We start from the raw sequence: 18,272 nt of genomic DNA on the forward strand, positions 1-18,272 counted from the left end.
TACACCCCCTACTCTCGTCTCCGCCGCGCAACTTGATGACTGTATTGGCCGATTTAAGAGGGGCCCCCTAGACTGCTCACCTCGCGCTGGCTCATTCGCTTCGCGGTTCATGACGAAAGATGTCGGAGGAAGGAACGTCATCATCGCAAGCGCGAAGCCGATACCGTAAGAAGCCAGCGACCAAAGGTAGACGCTGTATGTGAGCAGTCGCTCATGCAGGTCGTAGTCGACGACGCTGCCGACCCGCGGCTGTACGTGCCGGCGGCCCCGCCCAAGACGACGCCCCGCCGCAAGCCCACCAAGCAGACCAAGAAGATTAAGGAGAACGAGCTCGCTGACCGCATGCAGCAAGCCATGTCGATGGACGACCACGAGATCGTTGAGTCGCGCAAGAGCCGCGCCACGCATCTGCAAAAAGATCGCAAGCACCGCAAGACGACCGAGGACGAGCGCAAGAAGCGCGAGCATGCGCAAGCGCTCATGATCCAGCGCGTCGAGAAGGAGACGGTCGAGAAGCTCGTGCGCGCCGAAGTCATGTTTTCGCTCTTGCAGGAGCACAAGCAGACCAAGCCGCCGACCAAGACCACGTAAAGCGCCTTGAACCCATGCCAATATGCTCACCGTCGTGCACGTAGCTCGCCGACGACGCATGCAACAACCCGCCCGCACGACGAAGGGTATCCGTTTGGCTTCAACCCTGCGGGCATGCAGCCCGATGAGCTGCTGTCGCTCCTCAAGCGCTGGGAAGAGCACTTGAAGCGTCTCCTCGGGTCGCCCCGCACGTACGCTACCTTGTCTCGCCTGCGCTCAAATGGTCTAGGCCGCAACCGTACGCGATCGTCAGCGACCACGAGCGTGGCATCAACTGCCTTCGCTTGGCGAGCCGCGACGCCTACGTCGAGCTGCTGCTCCGCCACCCCGACACCGCCCGGCGCATGGTACGACACACGCTCTCCTTCGTCACGAGTCGCTCATGCCATCCGTGTCTCAACAGGACGTCAACGAGCGCCTCTGGATGAATTGGTACCGCGAGATCGACGTGGCGCAAGCTGCGTTCCGGGCCAACGGAGCGTCGCTGCCGGTGCGTGATGCGCTCTCCGCACTCCTCGCCACGTGCACGAGCTTCTACCACAAGCTGCTCGGTGCGCTCCAAGCCGCGTCGGCGGCGCCGCTCTTCGTGCATGCGACGCTCGTCGCGCTCGGCGACCTCTCGCGGTATGCGCAAGGCCTCTTGCCCAAGGGCAGCCGCAACTGGGCGCTGGCCGGTGTGCACTACAAGGAAGCGCTCTTGCATTCGCCGTCGAACGGCAAGGTCTTCAACCAGCTCGCGCTTCTCGCCCTGCACAACAACAACAGCTTTGAGGCGTGCTACCTCTACGCGCGCAGCCTCGCCGTCACGACGCCGTTCCGCGCGCGCGACAACTTGATCACGACGCTCGCCAAAGCCGAAGAGGTCAAGCCGCGCCGCGAAGTGGACGGCCTCGGCGTCTTCAAAGCGCGCTTCTTGGTCGGCGCCTCGGTCCTCTACTCGGGCGTCGACGTGGTCGCGCGCGCCGACTTGTTTGCCGATTGCATCGACTCGCTCGCCGTCGTTCCATTTGGCGGCGCGTCCGCAAGCTCCCTCTTGCTGCAGACCACGCTCTTTGCCTTGTTTCTCGTCCACAACACCCAGGTATCAATCTATCAATCGATCAATCGATCTGCTACGCGTGGATACTGATGGCATGGGGTGTAGGTTGCGATCGGGAGCCCCGGGATTCAAGACCCGTGCTTTGACACCGAGTGGCGCCGTTGGCGGGACCACGAAGTCGTGCACGTTGCGCTGCGCTTGAGCTTTGGCCTGACGAGCGGGCTGCTGCAAGCGATGGCGCGGTCGCCGACCGACGCGGTCCTCCAGACGTGTTTGCCGAGCGTCACGATCTTCCTCGACTGGCTGCGCAGCCACGCGTGGTTTCTCGAGTTTCGAGATCCGAGCGTCGACGCGCTGCAAACGTCGCTACTGCAGCTGTTGCCGGTGCTCCACGCAAAGAAGGACCCGCTCGTGCATGATCATTGGGACGGCCACCGGGCGCCCGTGCCCGAAGACCTCGAGCTCCGCGGTTTCCTTCCGTGCGCGGCTGCGCTCCACCGCCGCGTCGGCTCGGACAACCGCCTCGTCGACGTGCAAAACGCGCCGTTGTCACTCTACGTGGCGCGCGTCCTCGGCTTTCTCGATCTTGCGACCGACCTCGACTGGATGAAGCTGCCAATGGCCGCAGCGCGCGTGCCACCGTCGCTCTCGGTGGTGACGGCTCTCGACCGGCTCTGCCCGCAGTGCTCCAACTCGATTGTACGGTTGCCCTGCGGCTTTTGCGGCTACGACAGCGACGACGACGACGACGACGACGATGCATCGATCGAAGCGGAAGTGGCACCCCGCGTCTCGGCGCGCGCGCTCACGCCTGGTCGTGGCGTCCTTGCCAACGTCAACCTCAACGTCACCAAGCCTCCGAAGACAAAGCGCCACGCCTCGCACATGCGGCACCGGTCGGCACCGACCTTTGCCGGTGGCGGGTACGCGTCACCGAACGACCCCAAGTGCCTCATCGTCGTCGACGCGGCCAACGTGGCCATGCGGCACGGTCTCAACGCGCGCTTTTCGTGCGCCGGCATCCGGCTCGTCTTTGACTATTACATGGCGCGCGGCCACAAGGTGCTGGCGTTCTTACCCGACTACCTCCTCCGGTACGAGTCGGTGGGCGCGCAAAAGCGCATGGCGGGCGCGGGCTACGACGTGAGTCCGAGCAAGCTCCCGGACGACGTCGGCTTGCTTCAAAGTATGGTGCTCGAAGGGACCGTGATTGCGACTCCGCCGCAAGACTACGACGACTCGTACTGCATCCAGTACGCCGGGCGCCATGACGGCTGCGTCGTCACCAACGACCTCTTCCGCGACCACGTCGACGGTCTCCAGGGCAACGGCCAGACAAAGGCCGCGATGCGCCAATGGCTCTCAGCGCACTGCATCTCATTCACGTGGGTCGGCGACGAGTTCTTGCCCAACCCCGACTTTCGGTGCGTTCTTTAATTGCCGTCGACTCGTTCTTCAATGTCTGTGGCGATTTCTGAAATGGCTCGTAGGTTTCCCAAACCCGCGCCGCTCGACGATGCCATGTAGATACTGATCACTAGGGTGTTAATCCAAAGCTGAGCTTGAGCTGTGCGGCCAAATCGTCGACCACTGCGTCCGGTATCTTGGTCGCGTGGTTGACGTCGTGGGGCGGTTCGTCCCGCACTGCCTCGAGGTACTGGACCTGCGTCGTCAAGCGAATGATGGCGGCTTCGAGCTCCGAGATGATGCTGGCTTCGACGGACGGCCGGCGCGCCTTTTGCTGCTTGAGGCGTTGGTTCTCTGCCTGTGCCACATGACCACATGAAGCAGAGACCACGGATCTGTCTACCTCGAGGCGGTCAATGTGGGCTTGGGCACTCGCCTGAGCAGCTTCCAGGGACTCGATCTTGGCCATCAGCTTGGCAAACTACACAGCCATTGCGCCACCAAGTACCTCCGAGACAAGGCTACCGTGCGACGGTCCAGTGCGCTGGGCGGTGGGAGTGAGTCGTCTTGGTTGGAGCTCAAAAAGCGCGGACTTGCCCCCACAAGTAAGTCAAGCGCCGACGCTTCCGCGGGCCCCACTCGCGGTGGCGGTGGTGGCAGACTCGGCGACTCGTGTCGTGGCACCTTGCGCGCTTTGGTCGGTGTCGGCTTCCTTTTTTGCGCTCTTCCGTTCTAGCCACCCGTCGGCTCCGTGCACCACACATCGTTGGACGCACCGTGCCCGCGTAGATGGACGTGACCTTGCGCGCCGAGAGTTGCGGTCTCCGCACCGGCGTCGGTGTCGGTGTCGGTGCCGGTGGCGGCCGCAACGACGACGACGATGGCATTGGTGGTGACGGTGGGCGGCGCTGTACTTTTTTGCGAACGACGGTGGGGGCTACGGAGGTTGGTGCCGGTCCTCGCCACTGCTGCAGCACGCGCTTGAGCAGAGGGTGTTCCATCGGGTGGTGCATCGATGACGAAGCACGCTCGACGCGGTCCTGGAGCATCCGGTCGACGAACGTCGTGACGCGGGCATCTAGCACACATGGAGTCGTGTGCCCCGGGGCGCGAGTCTACCGGTCGCGCTGTTGCCGTGGAGCATGAGCACCGTCAGCGTGCTGTTGGTTTGGAGCGCCTCGGCGAGGTTCAAGACGCCCCGGGGTCCGATTTCATTTTCGGCCAAGTTGAGACCGTACAGCCAGTTGTCGTTGTAGAGAGCTTGGCAGAGCACCTCGGTCGTCGCATCGCTGAGCGCATTCGAGGCGACGCTGAGGAGCATGCAGCCCTCGCCTTGGACTGGCGTCGTCTGGCCGCGCAGCGTCGTGCTCCAGTACGTCTCGTCCCGGCGCTGGCATTGCACCTAGAATACTGTCATGGGCAGAGAACGGGTCGAGGCATGTACGCGCAGGATGCGCGAGAGGGCGCGGGCGCTCTTGTCGCTGAGCTCGCACGATGCCAGACTCAGGTGCAACAACTGGGGCTGCGTCGCCAAGGCGTCTTCGAGCTCTAGGACAGGCTGCTCCGTGACGACGAGCAAGGTGTGACGTACGGTCGAGGCCTGCGTCGCCGAGCTTGGACTCGGACAAGTCGATGGACACGAGCGTCGTGGCTGCCTTGAGTCCCTACCGATCGTATCGATTTGTATCAAGATGCAGTGAGCCAAGCAAGCGACCTTGGCGAGGTCCGGAACCGTCTCGCTCGCAATGGGCACGCCAATCAGGTCCAAGGACACGAGGCTCGTGGAATGTAGCAGCATAGAGCTGAGGCTGCGCACGATGCGCATGTGCCCAGGAGGCTGCGTCGCGTACGGCTCGTCCAAGCCCATGCGCAGGAGCTTGGTGCGCAGTGCTATGTCGACTGGATCGCACGTGCCATTCTACCGTCGTCGTGCGTACCTCGCTTCATGGGTACGCGCCCGAGAAAGACGCGCGCATGCTGGAGCGTCGTCGTCTTGGCAATAAAGTCAAAGAGGACACGCAGCTAGCCAGCGATCAGGCCATGCCGCAGTCGCCATCGTACCTCTTCCGGGTCGAGGTTGTCGACATGCACGAGCACGCCATGCTTCCTACGCGAGATGCCATTGCCGCCTGCCCATGGCCATGAAGATCGTCGTCTACTCGAAGATCGTCTTGGCCTCGGGAATCGGCTCGGTCGTCTTCTTGTGGCAGAAGGCTGCGTACGCGACGGCGAGGCTGCCCGGCTTCATCGCCCAAAAGATATAGAGTCGGTTAGAAAACCCCGTTAGCTGAACAGTGTCGCCAATAGAAACCCATTTACGATCCGTACAATGGGTCGTATAGTCGACAATCCCACAACAGGACAGTGTATTAATACACACGGAGTGGACTAGTAATAGCAAGGGTATATCAACTGTTTATAGTCCCTAGGTACTAGAGAGCCTTTGGCCAAGCTCGCATTGACGACTGCTCGTCACACGCGCATATTCCTTCGGCTTATCGTACTGCCGGACGATGACTCCAGCACGGCGATGAGCTTTTGGCCGCCGACGGTCGAGACCCTTCTAGTACTTCGGACGTACACCTTAGTAGGCGGCGTCTTGACTCAAGTCAGATCCTATCTCTCAGGACCATGGGCACTAAGATCATGGGCAATACACGCGGGCTCAGCTCCCACTTTGGCACGAGTATCAAGGTATCAACCATCGACAGCCAATCCCAGCGGATTGATGGAGGGACAGGAGCAGCTCATTGCGTGATCGAGATGGTGTTGTCGCGGTGGGTGGCGATGGATCCTACGTTAGTTCTCGGCCAGGAACCAGAACCTATTGCCAAATCCCCTTGACGCTCGGGAACCCGAGTTGCTGCCGACCACGATGAGTGCCATGCTCACCTTCCCCCGCCTCTCTCTACTTGATCCCGATGCAATTACGTCAACTTGCCTGGGCGACACGGGTTGGGTGTTTGTTGAATGGCTTGTGCAGTGAAGAGTTGGTCCGTAGGAGAGACACGAGAAGCATATTCAAGGCACCTCGTTACGCTGCGTCGTTGGTCTTTTCGTCGACAGCTTCTTCGTCGGCCATGATGTCGGCGATAAACTCGAGCGACTCGTCCTTCGTCATCGTGTAGACCGTGCTAATCTTGTTTTGGTGGCCAATGCCGTAAAACTGGTCGGCGACCATCACGAGCTCGGGCCGGAACGTCGACGTGATGAACTAGACAATATCAACTTGATACAAACAGGCGCATCGGAACGTACCTGGGCCGGGTTTTCCTCCGAGTGGGCTTGGCGGTGGATGAGTGCCGCGACCGCCGCACGGTGCGTCGCATCGAGCGCTTGGTCAATCTCGTCAAAGAGGTAGAACGGCGCGGGGTCGCAGCGCTGGATCGCAAAGATAAAGGCGAGGGCGACAAGCGCCTTCTGGCCGCCCGAGAGCTGCTGCATGAGGTACGAGTCGCCTTCGCCGCGAAAGTTGACCTTGATCTGGACGCCGACAAACGTCGACGTGTCCATCGTCGTCGCGTCGTCCGCGCGCATGATGAGCATTTTGCCTTCGCCCGTCGGCACGAGCTCCTTGAACACCTGCGAAAAGTGGTGCGACACGCCCTTGAACGTGCGCAGAATGGCCTCGTCCTTGCGGCGGTCGAGCACGTCAATGAGCTCTTTGATCGAGACATCGCCCGCGTCGAGCTCGGCCTTGCGCGCCAACAGCGTCGTGCGCTGCTCGCTAAAGCTCACGTATTGGTCGAGCGCCTTCTTGTTGACGTGCGAGAAGCCCTTGAGACGGTCGCTGCATTTCGAGAATCGCTTTGAGACCTCCTTGTAGCTCAACTCTTTGAACGTCTCGAGCTCCGACATGGGCAGCGTACCCAGCTCGCGAATGTCGCGCGTAGCGGCCTCGCGCTTCTGGAGGAGCCGTCGGCGCTTCGCCAGCATCTTCTCACCCCGCGTTGCTTCGTCGCCGAGCTGCGCCAGCAGCGCTTGGAGGTCATTTTGGATCTCCTCGGCAGCCATCTCGTCGGACGCAAGCGCGACTTCGCATGCGCGGAGCTGCGCCTCGACGTCCGTGTACAGCACGTGGTTGCGCTCCACAGCACGCTTGGCGTTGGCCAAGTCGACGGCCTTCATCCCTGCCGACGTCTTGCGCTCGGTCGCGTGCAGTGCGAGGAGGCTGCCGTCGGTGATTTGGCTCTGGATTTCCTTCTCACGGCGACGCAAGTGGTCGTGAAGCCGCGTCTCGAGCGTCGCGGTTTGAGCGCGCACGTCTTCGACCTGACGTACGTACTGACGTTCGTGCGACTTGACTTCGGCAATCTGGACGTGCACAGCCGCGAGGCGGGCCGTCTCGATCGGCGAGAGCGAGTCGCCCATGTCTTGCGCCAATTCGGCTTCGAACGCGACCCGCTTGGCCGTCAGCGACTGGATTTCCGACTGGATCGTCGCGAGCAGCGCCGTCTTTTCCGTCACGTGCGCCGTGTCGATCTGAATCTGTTGCACGAGGCGGTCGTAGTCCTGCTGGAGCTGCCCGTACGTGTCCATGGCGTACTGTCGCTCCGACTCTTGCTTTTGAATCTCGCCGACGACGCCCGCGACCATTTGGTCGGCCTGCTGCGCGGCGTACTTGATCTTTTTGGCCTCGGCCTTGATCGCGTCGAGCTGCGCTTGGGCCGACCGCACTTGGAGCATTGCGCGCGACCGCGACCGCTTCGGGTCCTTGTACCCGCCGTTCAAGCCACCGCGGCGCTGGACCACGTCACCGTCGAGCGTCAAGCAGTCCATGCCCGTCTTCTCAGCATACTGCATGCACGTGTCGAGGTCGCGGCACAAGAGCTTCTTCCCAAAGGCCGACAAGACGGCCTTCTTGATCTCGGACGGATACCGCAGCTTGTCGAACAGGAGGACGGCGTCGTCGTTGGCCTCAAACGTGCTTGGCTCGCTCACCTTGAGTCGGTTGAGCGGCAAGAACGTCACGCGGCCCAAGTTGTGCTTCTCGAGCTCGCGCATGAGGCGCGTCGCCACGTCGTCCGAGTCGACGACCACATGAAAGTACGCGCCGCCCGCGGCTTCGTCCAGCGCGACGCAAAATCGGTCGTCCACGGGCTCGACGAGCTCGATCAAGGGACCATGGATCCCACGGAAGCGCTGTGATTCTTTCCAGCCTTTCACTGCCTCGAGGCCGCGGCGCACATCGTACGACATGGTGCTGTGCAGAATCGACTCGCCGCGCGAGAGCTGCTCGGCGTGGTGCTTGACGTCTTGACCGACCTTGTTCTCGTCGCGCCAGCGATCCTTGCGCGTCTCGGACACGTCGTTGCGCTTCTCCTTGAGCTCCACGAGGCGTCGGCCAAAGCCATCGAGCTCGGTGCGGGCCTCGGCCATCGCGACCGACCGGTCTGTGAGCGAGTCTTTGGCCTGGGCGATCGTGGCGTTGGCGGTCGAGATCGACGTCTGCAAATGGTTGGCTTCCTTCTCCTTTCGCTGCACGAGCCCGACAAGGTCGTCGATCTCTTGGCCAAGGTACGCATCGCGGTCGGCCTGCGACGAAAACTGGGCCTTGCGCGACTTCTTCGCAATGAGCGCGTCGGCTTCGAGCTCGAGCGTCGAGAGCGTTGCGCGGGTGTTGGCGAGCAGCTGCAAGAGGTCGTGGAGCTTGGGCGTCCACTCGGCGAGCTCGGTTTCCGCCGCTTGGCACTGCGCTTGGATCGTCGCGAGCTCGGTTTTGAGCGTCGCGCCCCGGGACGAGTCGTGGTCGACGTCGTCGTTGAGGTCCTGGAGCTCCATTTCGAGCTCGTACTGCGCCTGCATGAGCTCGGCGCGCTCGGCCTCCAAGCGAACCTTGTCGCTAGTCCAGTCTTCCAGCTTTTCGGTGTGGCGTTGCACCGAGTCTTGGATCTGCTTGAGCTGGTCCTTCAAGGTCCGCTCCTGCGCATGGAGGTCGGTCGACGTGGAGGCATCCTCGGACCGCTGGCGCTCGATGGCTTCGAGCTCGATGCGCACGTCCTGAAGCTCTTTCTCATGGAGCATGTACTCGAGCGCGCGCTTCTCCTTATCGAGCGACTGGTACTCCTTCAACTCGTCCTTCTCGTCTTCAAGCTCGGCGAGGCGGCTCTCAATGTACGAGATGACCTCGAGGATCTTGTCGCGCCGGCCCTGCGAGTCTTGGATGATCTTGAGCGACTCGAGTCGTCGGTCTTCGTAGACCTTGGTGCCGGCCACGTCCTTGAGGAGCTCGAGGCGGTCGCGGTCCTTCATGAGCGCGAGCGCGTTCACCTTGCCTTGCTGCACAATGTAGTACGGGTTCGAGCGCGAGAAGCCGGCGGTCTCGAGCAGGTGATGCACGTCTTGCTTGGTGATGTGCTTGCGGTTGAGGAAGAACTCGTCCTTCTTGACGCCAATGGTCCGGCGCAGCACGACCTCGTCCGTGTCGAGCGGCAGCCGGCCATCGCGGTTGCAGAACGTAATCTCGACGTACGCGCTCATCACATGCTTCCCGCTGCCTTCATGGAGCAGGCCTTGCCGGTCGTCCGGGCGGAGGTTGGCGAAGCGCTCGGTGAGGAGCCCGAAGCGGATCGCGTCGAAGAGGTTGCTCTTCCCCGTCCCGTTCCGGCCGATGACCACGTTCTGCGCCGGCGAGAAGGTCTCGACGCCGGTCTCGTCCTTGTAGCTGCGGAAGCCCGCGACGACGACGCTCTTGATGTGCATGCTCCGGGCGCTTCCTCGGGCCAAAATGGAGAATGGATTACCTCTCAAAGTCGATATCCGAACATATGGGGTTTGCGAATCTGGCGCCAAAACCAGTCCGCGGCAAACCGCACGCAGCGTTCTTTTATTCAACGTTGGCGTTCTTTTAATCCACATCGCGCGCTTTTAAACAAAATATGTGTCTTTTAATCGGTAGGGACGTCTTTTTTGTCGGCGCGCGTTCTTTTATAGTAGGCACGACGAGGAGCCTCACCATATCCTTGATCCCTTCCATCTATCCATCCCTCCAACGATCTCTATCCATCTATGTATCCAACTATCGTCAGGCTCTCAACAATGCACGGATCCATTGAGAAACTTTGCGATTTCAAATTTCAAACAACGTGACGAGAGACCGCCACGTCATTTCGACCGCGCCTTCGAGCACAGGACACCTAACCTGAGCTACCCTGTGCCTGCTCAAGCACGGAGTGCGCCAAGAAGAGAGGCAGTCGTATGCCAGCGCCCATGTTGCAGTCGGTGTAGCTGCCAATGTTGCACTCGATGCATTTGGCGGCAACGAGATCCAGCTCGTTGCATTCGATATTCCGTCGACCAATGGCCTCCGACCGAGAAGCACGCAGCGCCATGGGGCTCTCCGCGTGGATCGTCAAAGGCCACCTACCGCCGCTCCCAGCGACAGTCAGCCGTGCGCGCCGTCTCTTGCCCGCGCCGCCACGCCACCGCCGGCCGCGACCGCCCAAGTCGTGCGTCTTCTCGCCTGCTCAGAACGCACAGTGGGCCGCCACACTGCGCGTGCTACACATCTTCCGAGCGCTCTATGGCCACCTCCGTGTGCCGCAGTCGTTTACGGTGCCTTCGCATGATCTGCGCTGGCCGCGCGATCTCTGCGGCGCGCACGTCGGGCACATGGTCAAGAACCTCCGCGCCCGCGCCAAGCACTGGGTCGGACCCGCCGCCCAGGAGCGCGTCGCGACGCTGGACGCGCTTGGCTTTGTCTGGGCGCTGCGTGCCCGTGGCCCCTACAACACCTAGTTGTTCTCATTCTTCTAGTACGTGGCAGCGCCACGAGGCGGAACCGAGTTCGAAAATACACTTATACATTTGCATACGACATTCACTTCCGGGCGAAATGTTGTCGCCAGTCGCGTCGCTAGTCGAGCGCATCAAACGCGCGCACTGGGCGTCGCGCCCGCGCTTGCGTGCCCTGTGGAGAGACGATCCCGTCAACTCGGAAGATGATGAGGGTGCGTACCGACGTCTTGTTGTAGCCGTAGACATGTCGGAGGTCGCCGATGAGTCCCGAGAGACCTTTGGTTTCGTACGGGAAGAAGAGCGACTTCTTGTCGAGATTGGTGCACATGGTTTGGAGCATATCCATGTAGCGCTGCGAGATGACGTACTCGGTCTGCGACGCCCCGTCGGCTGAGAAGGCCGCGCCAATAAGCTCGAGCGACTTGGACTCGGCGCGCGCGAGCTCGACCTTGGCGCCGGCCAAGCCCTCGGACCTAGGGGTTATTGTAGTATCAAGATATCAGTGGTTGCGAACGCACGTTTTCCGCGTGGCTTCTTGCTCGGCGACACCGAGGTTGTACTTTTTGAGCTTGGTGCCTTCCGATATGAGGCGCATCGCGGCTTTCCGGCCCTAGTAAAATAGGATGAGTTTGGTGCGATTCTTGAGATTCATATTGAGATTGAGATATGGCGTACTTCGGCGTGGATGAATTCGGCGCGGCGTGTGCGCTCGGCGATCATTTGGCGCTTCATCGCGTCAGCGATTGTGGTGCCGGGCTTGGGCAGCATGTCAACGACTTCCAGTCGCTCGACCTAGTCGCATTTTAGTCGATTTTGTTTTTAGTCGAAAGGATATCGGTACCACAAGACCCCACTGCGCAAACCTATCGCCAAAGGTGCGCTGGATATGCGCGTTGATGACGCTCTGGGACGCCAGCGCCTCAGTAAACGTCATGTTGCCGAAGACCTCCTTGAGCTGCGTCTGCGCCACATTGGCGATCGCCGAGCTGAGGTCGTCAATCTCGTAGACAGCCTAGTTTAGTTAGTTCGTGACGCGTCGTTAGCGCAGTAGAGGTCGCACCTTGCGGACGTCGACGATGCGAAAAAACATGATCGAGTTGACGTCGAGGAGAATCGTATCCCGCGTGTAGACCTAGTACATATATAGAGTCTGTATAGGCAGTGCTCGTGCGACACTAGTGCACTTGGTATCGCACCTCTTGACTCGGGAAGGCAAAGATACTTTCGCGTAAATCAATGCGGTACTGCTGGTCACTAGACATCGTAGTATGTGCGACCTACTAGGCGAGTAGACGACGAGCTCGTCGTACTCGTGCGTCTCCATGCGGCCGTTGCGCTTGACGACGCGCTTCCACGAAAACATGCGCGGCGAGTCGATGAGTGGCACCTACCAGTCCTCGTCTAGTTAGTCGATGGACGCGAGATGTAGTCGATACGATAAAGTGAATGCCCGAGTCGAGGAGCTTGTGGTAGCCGCCAAAGCGCTCAATGACAATGCCTGCATCGACAGAGACAGACGACGTGTCCTCGCACCGACAACGTGTTGAATACCTTCGGCTTGCTGCACGACGTAGATCGACTTGCGCAGAATCAGAGCGATTACGAGAAAGACCACCAGAGCGACAATAAGGCCGACAATGGCTCCACTGGCGTCGCTCGTGCCACTCCCACTGCTGCTGCTAGTCGAATTGTAGGTGCTGTTGCCGATTCCTGGCGACTTGGTCGATCCAAGGTACGTCGTCGGCGTTGGTGCTGGCGTCCGAGTCGAGCTCATGGTACAAAAGCAGTTGCTTGGAGGTAAGCGTTTCAAAAAACCTAATGTTGAAATAGCTTCAAGCTTTTTGTGAATCGATTGTTTATCTCTCGGTGGGAATTGCAACGTGGAGCGACAGCAGAGGACTTTATTAATTTAGTACTTTAGTACCTTAGTACGTTAGATACACTGCGCGTCGAGGGCCGTCGGTAGCCGTGGCTAGAATGGGAGCCAAATTTGGCCTCGGGCGTCCGTTGGGGGCAAGCTACGCAGCTTGCAACCTTCCTTGTGATCGCTACTTCGAGTGTCTATCACCACGACAACTAATAAGCTGGTCGTCTTTGTGCCCGGGAGCGTCCTCGAAGCGTCTTGCGTCGCGAGGGAAGCAGACACGTTTTCTCATTCATAGTACGAGTTTTGTCTTTTATTGTCGTTTTATATATTCTTTTATTGTCTTTTAATCAAAGAATGATGGTCGAATCCTCTCGCTGGGCGCACTTAACGGAACGCGCTGGCATGGCCGCATCGCTCTGGGATTCGCCGCTCGTCAACTCGGTGGCCTTCCACCCGCGCCGCCACGCGCAAGGCGCCGGCCTCCCGCCGCATGCCATCGATGGCGTCTTTACCGATGGCCACGTATCGCTCGGCTACCGCTTCTTCCGCCCGTTGCAGCCCGATGCCTACTGCGCGGTCGTCGTGCTCTTCCACGGCAACGCCGAGATCGCAGCCGACTACGCGTCCGCCGCCACGACGCTCGCCGCCATGCAAGTGCCAACAGCACTCCTTGCAGTTGACTTTCGCGGCTACGGCTGGAGCACCGGCGAACCGGCGGTAGCGCGCCTCCTCGAGGACGCCGAGCTCGTCGACCGCTTGCTCCACACGGTGCCATCGCTCAAGCGGGACGTGCCGCGTATCTTGTTTGGCCGGTACGACGAGACCCTCGTCTTTGTCACCTCAGTGTCCAACTAGGTCGATTGGGTCGCTCTGCGCGATGCATGTGGCGGCCAAGGCGCCGACGCGATACCGCGGCCTCATCGTCGAGTCGGGCTTCCACTCGATTCTGGCGCTGCCCATGGTTAGCCAGATGGCCAGCTTTATGCCCGGCGGCGCGGCCATGCTGCAGATGCTGCCCGAGATTTTTCACATTCGCGAGAAGCTCGAGTCGCTCCACCTCCCGTTCCTCGTCATTCACGGCGAGGACGACGAGATCGCACCAGGTGCAAACTTCACAACGACGCACGAAACACTCGACTCTTCTGCTTGATACCACTAGTGCAGCAAGGTCGAGACCTCTACGACGCATGTGCGGCCTCGGTCAAGAAGCTCCAGGTGTTTCCCCGTGCCGGCCACAACGACCTGCAGCTCAAGTACCACCGCGACTACTACGCCTCGGTTGAATGGCTTTTGCAACAAGCGACATCGACAGGTCGCTCAAGCAGCACTCCAATAGACACTCTGCACACACACTGTAGGCTCGGCGCTCGACGCTGCATTCGCCGCGCACCAATACGAGCGCGCGCTGCGCCTCGGGAAGGAAGCGCTGGCGTCCGACACTGTCGACAATATCGCCGTGCTCTCGGTGCTCGCCAAGGCGTCGTATTGTCTCTATGAAGTCGAGAGCACGATCAAGTACACTTCGCAGCTCCTCCAGCTCGCGCCAAACGACGTGAACGCCCTCTGTCTCCGGGCCAAGGCGCACTGGAAGCTGGGCGACAAGGCGGCGGCCCACGCCGACGCGATCCAACTGAGCCTTGCACTGGTGGGCAACGGCGTCCCGCAAGACGCCAGTGTCGCGGCAGCGCTCCTGGCCATCCATTTTTGGTCGATTCAGTAGTTACGAGCAGTAAGCAAGTTGAACTAGACGACGAGGGTTCATGTCCTCCTCAGTATTACAATCGAACTATTATTTGCTATTTGTTTCGACTACACTCTGCCTATGCCAACCGTGCACAATGAGAGGCTCACCAGGCGACCCTGCAGATGATGATGGCTTGGCGATGGAGACAGAAGCGCCTACGTCCCTTGGTCTTTTGACGTCTCACCATCGATCGGCGCTGGATGCATCAGCAGGGACAGAAGACCGTGTTCAGCTTTACACTGGTATACTCATAGTTTTACGCTATGCAAGGACTTGAGTTAGGGTAGAATAAGGAGGCGTTTAACGCAATTACCGCTGCCTCTAATGGCGCGGGTTCCAAATTGGGTATCGCAACGCACTGGGAGTGTTTTGGATTCTTTGGCTTGGCTCTCTACAGCGTCGTCGCCGTCGTTGGGTTGGCGAGACTGAGATCGTGGGTCTTGTCGGCTACGGTGGCCTCGACCATGGGTCGCACGAGGATCGGAGATGCTGTGGCGCGGCGGCGGTACGTGGCGTAGACGATGAGGACGGCGAGACCGATCGCGATCCCAACACCACCGACCACGAGCGTGCTCACTATTACGTAATACCCGACGTCCTGGGCAAAAGCTGCAGTGTTGGTCTCTGAAAACTGCGCTGCATCATCTGGGAGCGCGCGGAGGTCGGTCTGCAGCGCTTCGAACGCCGACCAGAGCGAGCCGGCGCTAGCAACCGACACTTCGAGCGGCGTAGCCAGCGTATACAGCATTGCGCAGTCGGGCAAGTGGGCGTTGGTCACCAGCTTTTGCAAACGGCAGCGCCGACAGGGCGACTGGACTGTGCATCCCGGTAGTGTGGGCTTCGTCAAGCACGACGCATCGATAATGCCAATGACCCGCGCCAGCCCCGTATTGTTGTCGCAGATCGCGGCGTCGAGGTCGCACGGCCAGTAGCGCGACGACGGCGTCGGGTACGTGCTACACCGGCGGCACGGAGCAAAGTTGGGCAGACACCCGAGGCCGCCATACAACGTGCACGTTGCATCGTAGATGGCCGAGACGTTGCCTGCACTGCCTTCGGTTGGCAGCAAGAACGCCGTGCACGAGATGCTCTCGGGTGGGCGAATGGCGGGGTGCATGGCGCGCGGGCAGACTGCATACGGCGTCGGCGCGAACGTGGTGTTGTACAGCCAGCACTTGCGGCACTGCGAGTCGACGCAGTCGGTCGGGCGCGGCTCGCTACTGCAGCCGGCCGGGTCGGCCACGACCGCGACGCCACGCTCGACGTCGTAGGACGAGAGGTAGCTCGAGAACGGTGTGCAAGCAGCGCTAACACACGAGGCAAAGACAGCGATCGCGGTGACGGCGACGAGCAGGCAGCGCATGCTCGACGGTCGCAACAACAATTTTCGAATCCGGTTCGTTTCGATAGAATCTAAAAATAGAATCCGAAATTACGTGGCAGCATCAAGTGCCACCTTTTTGGCCACGGTCGCGCCTGCATTGCTGTTCTGCTGTGCAATACCAAGCGACTGAGAGACTGCGAGGATAAGAACGTAGTCTTGCTAGAAGCGACAAGCACAGCGCGCCACGTGTACTCAAATGATTGGTGATTCGATAGAACGACGCTGTTGACAACGGCCACTTGAAACGTTGCGTGAGATCGATGGGGGGTACGCAGTCGGCGCCGGTCACGGACGCGACGCCATTCTCCGTGGTTCCGTCCGCTCCGGCGATCCCCAAGGCGCTGCGGACGTCGGTCGTTGGCGAGAACGAGGACGGAGCATTCTCTCGGGCGGCCAAGCTCGCGCAAGCCGCGCCGCAACTCTCCATGGTGCGTCCGCACCTGTTGATCGCCGGCCACCGCGCGCAGTGGCCAACTACAGGCGACTACGCACTGATCAACTGCGCACGCGAAGCGCTCTTTCCCGACGACTGCGTTCCGCCGGCACATGTCCGACCGATCCTGTCGCTGGCGCTGCGGGACGGGCCGAGCCAAGAGCTATTGCCGTTCTTGCCGCGCGTGCTCGCGGCCATGGCCGAGGCTCCGTGCACCGTCGTGGTGCTCTGCCAGCAAGGCGTGTCGCGGTCCTGTTCGTTTGCGATCGCAGCGCTCATGTGCATCGAAGGCCTCTCGTACGCCGACGCCTTTGCGAATGTGAAAGCGGCCCGCTCGATCTGCAGCCCCAACCCAGGCTTTCTCTGTCAGCTCCTCGAGCTCGAGACGTGCCGCATCGACCGCACCAAGCGGCCGCATGTCTATTGCTACGGCCCCCACGGTGCACACGATGCTGATACGTGGGTGCTCACCGCGTGTCGTGTGCCCAATACGCGCAGCGCCGCTCATCCGACACAAGTTGAGCGCCACCCCAAGGCTCTTTTCGCCTACTGCGCGCCGGAAGCCGTGTATGTGTGGTGCGGTGCGGCCGCCGAGGTGTCCCGCGTCGCTTCGATGGAGCACGAGATTCGCGAGGTACATGTACACAGCAAGCTGCATCTTCAGCAACTTCAGGTGCTCATGCGCATTGGTGTAGCTCTACGCGCGGGTATGGAACGAAGCGTGCCCGCGGATCGCACTCGAATACGAGGGTCGGGAGTCGGCAGACTTCCTATCGCTGGTGCCAACGACATCCGAGATAGCCTTTGCCTACGGCTGCTACGACCTGGTTGCGCCACCACCGCCGCCATCCCTCGGTGTCGAACCAGAGACCGTCGACACCGCCAGTGTCGTCTTATCAGTGGCGACTGATCTCGATGGACCGTGGGAGGTACTGCGCGAGTACGACAGCAGCGACTTGGTGCCCGACGCGATCGCTTGGCTGCAGTTAGCCTCGACGGCGTTCGTGTGGCTTGGCGCCGACCTTCCGGCCATGCCCAATGATGTCGTTCTCGCCAAGCTATCCGCCGCTGGAGCCATCGGGCTTCTCACGATCGTCCGCCAAGGCGACGAAGGCGAGGCTTTCTGGGACGCTTATGAGAGCGGCTACTGATCCCGCAAAGATCTGATACCGCGCGTAATGAAATCAACTCATGATCTGACTCGGTGGTGAAGCTGGGTTTCTTTTGTGGCAAGATCCATCCGATGCGTCCGACATAGGACACATGAGTGCGTCCTTGGCCTGTCAGCGACGTGGTCGCCTCCCACATTGCGTGTGTCTCTTGGCCGCGGTGCGGCGACAAGCAATCGGCGGCGCGTCATGAATCAGAGCTCATGATCGCAACAAAGTGACAGGCGCCTCGAGATGATCCGCCGCTGCCGTGCCATGCCTGTCCCGCCTACAGTCGTAGGAGTATCGTCGACTGCCGTGGGCCTCTTGGCACTCGACGCGATCGTGCACGCTTGTATGATTCGTGCAAGAGTCGGTCGCGCGCCGGCGATGAGGTCGACATCGGTGTTCTTTGGGTCAAAGCCGGTGAGCGACAATGATGACGGCAGGTGCCACACCATCGACAGCGTTCGCACCACAGAGTCTCTCGCACATAGAATCATACCTTATTGTATCGGACCAGATGTACTACTCGACGTCGCCAATCTATCGCGCGCAAGTGATAGGATGCTACTCGTCTCGATGGCCAAGTGGTCGTCGCACTCACGCCGTCGCCTGTCGACCGAGTCGCGCGGACGTACAGGCTGGGCGAGCGGGGCGACGCCGTGCTGCCACGTCATAGGTGTCACGGCACTGACCACCTGTGTCTTCCGTCCCGACGCCGCAAGACCAGACCGTCACGAGGTGGGTCGTTGAGCAATTCGACCTCGTGTAATGTGGGCGGTAACACAGCGTCGCTGCCGTCGTCGCGTTGGGTGGTGCCAGCCCACCGCCCAACGTCGGAAGCGCGCTTGCGTCGCCACCGTGTGCAGGAGATGCAGATCTTAGGACCTTTCAGCGACTTGGCGGAACGGCCATGTGA

At 60.6% G+C, this 18,272-nt stretch overlaps 8 protein-coding genes across 8 annotated transcripts; 4 read left to right on the forward strand and 4 right to left on the reverse strand.

The window, feature by feature from the left end:
* The first annotated feature begins 69 nt into the window (after positions 1-69).
* Positions 70-3,293, forward strand: SDRG_08764 (hypothetical protein). The gene is made up of 7 exons (XM_008614661.1): positions 70-186; positions 227-587; positions 636-782; positions 821-938; positions 995-1,672; positions 1,736-3,054; positions 3,121-3,293. The coding sequence occupies exons 1-7, from the start codon at positions 120-122 to the stop codon at positions 3,155-3,157; spliced, it is 2,727 nt and encodes a 908-aa protein (XP_008612883.1). The 5' UTR covers positions 70-119; the 3' UTR covers positions 3,158-3,293.
* On the reverse strand, positions 3,168-5,285 carry SDRG_08765 (hypothetical protein; the record flags this gene model as incomplete). Its single annotated transcript, XM_008614662.1, has 11 exons — positions 3,168-3,395; positions 3,441-3,518; positions 3,563-3,769; positions 3,814-4,115; positions 4,157-4,439; positions 4,482-4,585; positions 4,629-4,701; positions 4,752-4,927; positions 4,975-5,059; positions 5,099-5,144; positions 5,197-5,285. The coding sequence occupies 11 exons, from the start codon at positions 5,283-5,285 to the stop codon at positions 3,168-3,170; spliced, it is 1,671 nt and encodes a 556-aa protein (XP_008612884.1).
* A 715-nt stretch (positions 5,286-6,000) lies between these two features.
* Positions 6,001-9,793, reverse strand: SDRG_08766 (hypothetical protein). The gene is made up of 2 exons (XM_008614663.1): positions 6,296-9,793; positions 6,001-6,251 (listed from the first exon to the last, which is right to left on the reverse strand). Exons 1-2 carry the CDS (start codon positions 9,737-9,739, stop codon positions 6,072-6,074), a joined length of 3,624 nt encoding a protein of 1,207 aa, XP_008612885.1. The 5' UTR covers positions 9,740-9,793; the 3' UTR covers positions 6,001-6,071.
* A 535-nt stretch (positions 9,794-10,328) lies between these two features.
* Positions 10,329-10,855, forward strand: SDRG_08767 (hypothetical protein). The gene has a single exon (XM_008614664.1). It carries the CDS (start codon positions 10,337-10,339, stop codon positions 10,772-10,774), a length of 438 nt encoding a protein of 145 aa, XP_008612886.1. The 5' UTR covers positions 10,329-10,336; the 3' UTR covers positions 10,775-10,855.
* On the reverse strand, positions 10,823-12,589 carry SDRG_08768 (hypothetical protein). The gene is made up of 10 exons (XM_008614665.1): positions 12,326-12,589; positions 12,211-12,272; positions 12,085-12,161; positions 11,971-12,028; positions 11,835-11,906; positions 11,616-11,786; positions 11,450-11,566; positions 11,293-11,384; positions 10,995-11,247; positions 10,823-10,946 (listed from the first exon to the last, which is right to left on the reverse strand). The coding sequence occupies exons 1-10, from the start codon at positions 12,546-12,548 to the stop codon at positions 10,893-10,895; spliced, it is 1,179 nt and encodes a 392-aa protein (XP_008612887.1). The 5' UTR covers positions 12,549-12,589; the 3' UTR covers positions 10,823-10,892.
* A 446-nt stretch (positions 12,590-13,035) lies between these two features.
* SDRG_08769 (hypothetical protein) lies at positions 13,036-14,446 on the forward strand. The gene is made up of 4 exons (XM_008614666.1): positions 13,036-13,453; positions 13,497-13,744; positions 13,801-13,953; positions 14,000-14,446. The coding sequence occupies exons 1-4, from the start codon at positions 13,044-13,046 to the stop codon at positions 14,359-14,361; spliced, it is 1,173 nt and encodes a 390-aa protein (XP_008612888.1). The 5' UTR covers positions 13,036-13,043; the 3' UTR covers positions 14,362-14,446.
* A 330-nt stretch (positions 14,447-14,776) lies between these two features.
* SDRG_08770 (hypothetical protein) lies at positions 14,777-15,760 on the reverse strand (the record flags this gene model as incomplete). The annotated part of the gene is made up of 1 exon (XM_008614667.1): positions 14,777-15,760. Exon 1 carries the CDS (start codon positions 15,746-15,748, stop codon positions 14,777-14,779), a length of 972 nt encoding a protein of 323 aa, XP_008612889.1. The 5' UTR covers positions 15,749-15,760.
* A 64-nt stretch (positions 15,761-15,824) lies between these two features.
* Positions 15,825-17,635, forward strand: SDRG_08771 (hypothetical protein). Its single transcript, XM_008614668.1, has 2 exons — positions 15,825-16,836; positions 16,898-17,635. The coding sequence occupies exons 1-2, from the start codon at positions 16,030-16,032 to the stop codon at positions 17,351-17,353; spliced, it is 1,263 nt and encodes a 420-aa protein (XP_008612890.1). The 5' UTR covers positions 15,825-16,029; the 3' UTR covers positions 17,354-17,635.
* Positions 17,636-18,272: the final 637 nt, after the last annotated feature.

This window comes from Saprolegnia diclina, assembly GCF_000281045.1.
Source record: "Saprolegnia diclina VS20 unplaced genomic scaffold supercont1.27, whole genome shotgun sequence".
In the NCBI taxonomy this organism is placed as follows: Eukaryota; Oomycota; class Saprolegniomycetes; order Saprolegniales; family Saprolegniaceae; genus Saprolegnia; species Saprolegnia diclina.